Source organism: Entelurus aequoreus, linkage group LG05, assembly GCF_033978785.1.
Source record: "Entelurus aequoreus isolate RoL-2023_Sb linkage group LG05, RoL_Eaeq_v1.1, whole genome shotgun sequence".
Lineage (NCBI taxonomy): Eukaryota > Metazoa > Chordata > Actinopteri > Syngnathiformes > Syngnathidae > Entelurus > Entelurus aequoreus.
In genome coordinates, this window is record NC_084735.1 from 36,157,326 (window position 1) to 36,165,462 (window position 8,137).

An 8,137-nucleotide genomic window follows, 5' to 3' on the forward strand; every position below is an offset into this window, starting at 1 on the left:
ACCCTGTGGAACTCCGCATGTTATCTTAACATACTCCGAGGTCACATTGTTATGGGAGACACACTGCATCCTGTCAGTAAGATAGGAGTTAAACCAAGAAAAGACCAAGTCTGACATAGCAATACGTGACTTTACACATGCTAATAGAATGTTATGCTCGAAAGTATCGAAAGCAGTGCTGAGATCAAGTAGCAGCAACACTGATGACGGATCAGCATCCATAGTTAGCAATAAGTGAAGTGAATTATATTTATATAGCGCTTTTCTCCAGTGACTCAAAGCGCTTTTACATAGTGAAAACCCAATATCTAAGTTACATTTAAACCAGTGTGGGTGGCACTGAGAGCAGGTGGGTAAAGTGTCTTGCCCAAGGACACAACGGCAGTGACTAGGATGATGGAAGCGGGGATCAAACCTGGAACCCTCAAGTTGATGGCACGGCTGCTCTACCAACCGAGCTGTACCGCCAATAGATCATTGGTCATTTTTGTGAGGGCTGTCTCCGTAGAGTGATTTGCCCTGAATCTGGACTGAAAAGTTTCACAGAGATTGTTAGACGCTAAGTGTTCATTTAGCTACTGTGCAACACTTTTTTCGAGGACTTTCGAGATAAAGGGAAGGTGGGACACCGGCAGGTAGTTTACCATGAGGTCAGGATCGAGGTTAGGTCTTTTGAGTAGAGGATGAATAACCATTGTTTTGAATGCTAAGGGAACAGTACCAGAGGAAAGTGATAATTTAATAATATTTAGCACTGATGGTCCTAATATTACAAACAGCTCCTTGATAATTTTGCCAGGAAGTGGGTCAAGTAAACATGTTGTTGGTTTTGTCCCATTTAAGAGTTACGAGTCCCTTTAATGTTATTTCTTCAAAAAGAGAGCAATATCCGTCGTACGTACATTATTATCTGCGTTAATAGAACCCAAATGGAGCTGGGACGCGTTATCTTTATTCTCCTTTTTAATGAGTTTAATTTTCTTAGTAAAGAATTGCATAAAGTCATCAGCCGAGTGGGTGGAGCTACTTTTAATCAGGATACAATTTTTTTTTTAAATTAAAAGGTTTAATAAAATAATAAATTAACATCATACTAGGAATGTGTTCGGAAATGGATGATTGATTTAAACATTTTAGAAAAATACATGTCATTTCATCTACTGACAACAAAATTTGGAAAAATGTCAATAAGATGCATTGTTTGAGTAAACATTGCTAAAAAAAAAAAACCCTTCCTTATCCTGCGTTCAGGATTTGTGTAACGCGGATGATCCTTGTGATGAATTCACATCGCGGCACAGCCTCGAATGGAAGTTCCTGTTTCTAGATCACAGGTACAGTAAATCATGTCATCGACTTCAATAATCATTCATCACTCTGGGTTTCTACACACTAAACACTTAACTACTCATTGTGTTTTTCTTTCAGAGCTTCTCCAATCATAGGATATTTACCCTTTGAGGTTCTTGGAACGTCTGGCTATGATTACTATCACGTGGATGACTTGGAGCTTATAGCGCAATGTCATAAACAACGTAAGTAACTCAGTCAGGTTCTTTCTTATAAAAATTAAAGGGTGCATTATGTTGTAGTCCGGGAGCAGAGCAATTCTGTAGTTAGTGAACCTGAACTAGGGTTGGGCAATTTATTGAAAAATGATCGACAGCTTTTAACCGGCAGAAAACAGCTGTGTTGATTACAGTCCCTAACTAGGCAAGATGAACAAAATAATTTGGTGACTTACACGTTGACATTTTGAAGCCCATGAGTGTGTTTTTTGTTTCTCCTTAGTGATGCAGTTTGGAAAAGGTAAATCCTGCTACTATCGCTTTCTGACAAAGGGTCAGCAGTGGATTTGGTTGCGGACGCACTACTACATCACGTATCACCAGTGGAACTCCAAACCAGAGTTCATCGTGTGTACTCACACTGTTGTCAGGTGAGCTCATTTTGTTCTCTTCCAAAAATAATGTGTACACTTCCTCGGCCTCCTGGGATTGAAGAAGCCTATGAGACGTGTCTCGTCCTGGAGGAGCACCATGACTAACACTCTTCTTGGAACTCAGTTATGCTGAAGTGCGAGCTGAAAGGAGGCGAGCGTTTGGCCTTGAAGAGTTGTCTCCACCTGAGATTGCTCCCTCTTCTGTGAAGGTAAAAGTCCACAATTTTCCCGGTTGGATTATAGAAAATAACAGACTTGCACCCTTTGTTTGGTTCATTTTAAGGCCCAGGAACTGTACTTGGACATGTGCTCCACATTGGACCCACCACGGGACAGAAACAGCGGCGCACGTTCGGTATCCTCCCACAGCTCCCGGAAGTCCTCCCACACAGCCCTGTCAGACTCTGCATGTGAGTCATCCTCTGCTCGTCTCATTCAATACTGTGTCTACAGGAGCCCACAGCCTGCTCCTGTGTGGTGGCAGCATCTGATGCGTTACCAGCTTCAAAACTGGGATCCTGCTTCTGATAGATAAATGAAGAACCTTTTTTTCTTTTATCTTTGAAGGGGAACTGCACTTTTTTATTTTGCCTATCATTCACAATCCCTATGTAAGATGTCAATTTTTTTAAATATATTTTTATATATTGGAAATAAGCGCTAGCAAGAGGTGGCTTCAAATGAAGGTCATGGGGATTCAATCTATTTGGCCTATAAAGCACTCTAAAATACATCCAAAAACCTCAATCAACGTTTAATATACATGGTCTAAGTATATATGTCATGTAGTAACAGGTACATTCATAATAAGTTGTAATTTTTAGGTATTTTGGTCATTTTAAGCATTACGGCGCCACATCACAACAGACTTCATGAAAGCCAATGATGACTACTTTGGGACAAATGATGATCCAGAACCTTATATTTTTGAGGAGTTTAAGCTACAAGTGTTGGACACTGAGTGCTAAGCAGATCCAGAAACACTGAGCATAATGTAGCAGTATTGCTAAGTGCTACACAAAAGAAACCTTAAAGCTTGTAACGTGACGCTGGCACAAGCTCAATCTACTCTTCGCCCACAATAGACCCAAATCGAGAGACCTAAAGAGACCAAAGAAAAAAAGAAAAAGACAAGAAATACAAACTACGAAGATTATAAAACAATCACTTGCTGTACAATGTCTGCTCTCCCAGGGAAGGCGACTGATGGGATGTTTATATCATATATTCCCTTTTTGATGAGATTTTTTTGCATCTTAATGAAACATTCACCCCCAAACCAAAAATGATAAAGTCAAGTCTTACATGTTCCCACATAAACCAGGAACTGATCTGCTAACATACTGTAACAATATGTCTCGCTATTTTTGTTCAAGGAATTGATGGAATCGTTTTCTGTATGAGTCACAGCCTTGTCCCAGAACTAAGAATGGTTTGATCCCTCATCTTCCATTCTCCCTTTGAAAGCAAACCTTAAGTGGAACCATCAGCTTACTGTTCCTCAGTAAATTTCCGACCTAATCATACGCGGATGGTCATCTATGATTCTATGTTTCCAATGCTTACTTTAGCTAATCTTGTTTATTTTAGCCTGAGCTGGCAAAGACTGCAGCTGCTCCTCCACCCACCTATTGTCGCCCAACAAACCCCGCCTCATCGTCATCAGTGTGCCCAATTGTGAACAAGTCACTGCTCATGAAATGCAAATGAAGTTACTCATATAATACATATTACTTCCGCTTGGCGTTGCTCCATTGAAAACATTTATTTAACTGTCTGTGGGTTTTGCATACGAGGCGGAATGGGGCAGCATCCAAGAACCGATGAATCAGCAGTACAGTTATGAAGCAGAAAGGAAGTAATTCAGTTCACTCTTCAGTTGATAAATGCGTAGTACAATGAATGACACTACAGTTTTCCGACACAGGATATTAACTCCTACTTGACTCACAACATAGCTGCATGGTTTTTTATTTATTGTTTGACATATCTACAAGGACAAACCCTGATACTAGCCTCACTGGATGGTCCTAACAATCTGATAAAAGGATATAAAGCAAGAGGATAAAAATTGTCCGTTTTTGACCATTTCTTGTAGATATAGTGTAACCAAAATAGAGCTTGATGAAAAGAAAAGGAATTGCAGTCATTTTCAATAGTGTGAAACTACAGCTATTGTGTGATGATAAATATATTGAAAAAAGTGTAACAATGGTGATATTTGTGATATGGTTTGTTTTTCCTGCAATAATAGTATTATCATAACATTGGATTGTCAGTAGAACAAATATTTGTAGGAAAACCACTTAAAGGGCACAGGACTTTGGAAAAAGCTTGAATATTTCACTTTGTTTTGTGGTCCTTGAATGCACCACAGATAAGGCAAAAGTGAAACCTGTACATGTCTTTCTCCGACGCTGCCACAGCTTAATAAATCCACCCAAAAGACAAACTGCCATGTTGTTGAATACACATTTGCCACTCAAACCCAGTTAAATCCCAGCAGACAGCTCAAACTTCTGAGAGCCTCTTTTTTAAGTCCTCAACCGTCTCGTCACTAAATTGCTGCTTATATCGCTTGTTCACGATATAAAAATATAGCAACAATGGCGTTAAGTTGGAAACACTGATCCAGCTGCTAGACCTTCTTATTTTCTTGCAGACCCGGTGAGATGTGTGCCTAATCTATTCATGGCAGTTGAAACAAGTAAATAAATGTATGTGAAACACGCACATTTGTGTAAGTCACGATACCATCACTATATTTTCGAGTTATCTCAAACCAATTATGTCTTGATAGATAGATTGGAAGAAAAACGATCAATAACAATATTCTCTCGATGCGTTGCTTGAAACATTGGACAGTCAATCAAAATATGTATGCAACTTACAATAAACCATCAAATATGACCTAAGAAGAAATCAAAATCTGGATTTTTGATAAAATATCAACATTCACGAAGCGATACTGTTGAAATTTGTTCCTACGACCAATGCAATTTATGAGCACACTTAAAGTGCATATTTTAAAATAAACAAATAGTTCTCTGACAATGTCAGACTAAAACTGAGCTTTATTATTTTTGTGAAGGTAGCCTTATTGATACAGCTCTTGTACTGTATTGAATGTCTTGGTGTACAACTGTACATAATAAAGTGGCCCTTTTTTTTCTCCAAATACTATACAAAGTGTGTTTGAGAGAAATGTGTCTTTCTTGTGCAGCAGCAACAAACTCGTACACAGAGACCTGCACGCCGTCATGGCAGGCTGCTTCTATCGGCTCCGAGAGAACGCCGGCCAGACAAGCTGGGAGTTCAAAGGTCAGTTTATACATTGCCTGTGTGTGTGTCTTTGCAGATAACTACAAAAATAACTGAGTGGGGGAAACAACTAGATAATATTTTAAAGGCTATTTGTGAAACATTTCTCATTTCATCTTGTAGAATTTGACCCAAAGACAAAATTCCTTTGACCTGGTCCCCCAAATGAGCCTCCCTGTTTCCCCTCCCTGCAGCAAGCACTCAGCGATGGTTAGTGTTTAGACTTCCCTTCCTGTCATTTGTCTTCTTTTCTTTTGTTTGTCTGTGCGAGTGCTAGGGCTGTTTCTGTGTGTGTTTCCTCTACGTACATCGCCTCGAGGTTATAGGCTTAAGTCTGCAAGTCAACATTTTTTAGATAACCTCTACTTTAAATGCTGGTTCTGGCATGTTGTCTCGGCCACACTACATCTTTTGTATAGAAAGGCATTTTTGCAAAGAAGGTATCTTCTAATATTAACTTTTGTGTGTTTTCACGCAACAGCAAACGCAGCAGCAGCAGCAGCAGCAGCAGTCACCGTCGTCATCTGTGTTCCAGCTGCAGGAGCCTCAGCTTGGTGTCATGAACCAGCTGAAGGAACAATTGGAGGAGCGGACACGCATCCTGCAGGCTGACATTAAGACGCAGCAGCAGGAGCTCCACGACATCAAGGAGAAGCTTCACCTTGCTAATCTTCAGGTAACTTTTAACTAAATAACAAGCTAGACACCTGAAAGCAGGTCAGCGTCCTAAAAAAAGATGGAAAACTTTCCATGGACACGAACAGGAGTTTTTAAAAACAAACATCCATCCACTTCTAGACCGTTTGTGTCCTCATTATGGTTATTATGCCAGCTGATTTAGGGCGGGCGAGAGGCAGGTTACACCAACAAGAGCCGGACATACAACCATTCACACTCACAATCACACCTATGGACAAGTATACATCTTCAATGATGATTTTAATCTACATTTAAAACACTTCCTCGTGGTCCACATAATACGCATTGGATATGCTTTGGTGTCATTTTTGCTCCACAGTCACTTTTATCACTCGCTTTTTAAATCTGTCTGCAAGATGTTTGATTCTGGAGGCGTTCCCAGATTGCAAATGAAACCACACCCCACCCGCTCCAAAAGTGTCATAATTTTTCTTCTGAAAATGTACACAGTTTAAAAATATATCTTAAAGTCGTCACTGCTATTTTTCTTTCCAGACACAGTCTAAAATGAACTTCATAAACGTTATGTAGATTCACCCGGTCACAACATTAGGTACACCTGCACACTCGCCGATCAATTCAGACCCTGCATAAAAGAAGCTGTTTTAGGCAGCATTTATGTTACTACATATCTGTATTATTATACACATGCCAAGATTAGATGAAAATAATATCCTACCATTCAAATAATTATCCTACCATTTTTGGTGTTTTCTCATAGCTTGATGCAAAGGGAGAGGAGCATCTCCCCCTCTGACTGAGAGCTTATTTTAATGTCTAAATAAATGCTTCCTCCTGGCTGTGACATCACAACGTAGCCAGACTCAAAGCCCTGTGAAAAGAGGCGTCCAAAACGGCGTGCAAGCTCATGCCAAAATGCATGACTCGTATGATTGGACATTGTTTAACACGAGTATCTAACACTGTATCAACATTTAGAAGTCTGAAAAAAACGTTTTTGGGTTGTGGTGGCACACTGACATGTAAGCACAGAGAAAACATGCAAACTCCACACAAATGGACTCAATCCCTTGAGTGTGAGGCCAACATGCAATACACTCATCCACCGTGCGGCCCATGACCATGAGTACAGTACTGCAGGGAACTAAAATGTAGGTGACTTATGGGTTGATAAAATCATTGGCGATGTTTACACAGATGCCTAGATTTCCTATGTATTTTACACAGTATATCCCACACTCTCAGTGCTCCTCGTACGTAATGACGTAATTACGTATGCACGTAACACATGCACGCGCATTAGCTTTTAAGTGTTGTAAGCTAATAATAGCAAATTGGATAGTTAGCATTAGCTGTCACTGAATGTATATTCTATCACAACAACAACATGACTACAAATTGTTCGTTGCTTCTCTTCCACTGCTTTTGTATGAGTGCACGCGTTTCCTGCGCGTACATGTTGACGAGACTGGGTGAGTGACTGCCGTAAGCACCAATCATTTTTAGGGCCTGTAAAAAAAATGTATTACATTAACTTTGTAATTGTGAAAATATTGTCAAACAAATGTGTTCTGTTTAACCACTAATGGTAACATAAGCCGGCCGGTGGTGTTCTTGTTATTTTTTGCTTTGAAAAATGTAACTGTGAGGAAGTTGCAAACAGCACCTTTAATTTGTTGTTTAATAAAAAAATCAACATTCATATGACAAAAACAAATTACACTTGTGTAGGACACAGTCTTTCTAAATTGCTGCCAATTTACTTCCCATGTGGAGTGTATTCAACATTTCACATTTCCAACTGTGGCAAATGGGCATTATACAGTAACGAGTGGCCCCAACATGGGGAGGTGCATTAAATAGAGAATTATTGTCTTTGTACAGATAGAATACTTGATAGAGCTCCAGTAATGGGTCTCATTAGGTTGTGCAAGTGTACCTAATAACATGCCAGCTGTGTTAATTAGACATGTGATGCAGTAAGCTCCCATTACCTAACCTCCCACAGGAACAGGGAAATGGCCCCACCAAGAGGCAGCATACAAACCTACTGACCCACATTCAGTCTTGTTTGTTACACAAACGTTTAGTTTGACTCAGAAGGCACTCAGGAAACACACTTTGTATTCCATGTGAGTGACGGTTGTTTTCTTTCTGTTAGATGTTGCTACAGCAGCCTGTCCACAATGAATTTGGCCAACAGCCCCAGCAACA

The 8,137-nt window shown here is 39.9% G+C and overlaps 1 protein-coding gene across 8 annotated transcripts in view; it reads left to right on the plus strand.

The window, feature by feature from the left end:
- Positions 1-8,137, plus strand: part of npas2 (neuronal PAS domain protein 2) — a 103,985-nt gene that overhangs the window by 89,184 nt on the left and 6,664 nt on the right. For 6 of the 8 annotated variants that reach the window (XM_062048019.1, XM_062048018.1, XM_062048023.1 and 3 more), the window contains 9 exons: positions 1,252-1,334; positions 1,429-1,535; positions 1,792-1,939; positions 2,067-2,151; positions 2,226-2,352; positions 5,166-5,263; positions 5,387-5,473; positions 5,745-5,939; positions 8,085-8,137. The exon at positions 8,085-8,137 is cut by the window's right edge and continues 142 nt beyond it. In XM_062048019.1, coding sequence (XP_061904003.1) covers positions 1,252-1,334; positions 1,429-1,535; positions 1,792-1,939; positions 2,067-2,151; positions 2,226-2,352; positions 5,166-5,263; positions 5,387-5,473; positions 5,745-5,939; positions 8,085-8,137 — 983 coding nt within the window. The remainder of the gene's footprint in view (positions 1-1,251; positions 1,335-1,428; positions 1,536-1,791; positions 1,940-2,066; positions 2,152-2,225; positions 2,353-5,165; positions 5,264-5,386; positions 5,474-5,744; positions 5,940-8,084) is intronic. The other 2 variants (XM_062048022.1, XM_062048024.1) reach the window with 2 other exon arrangements.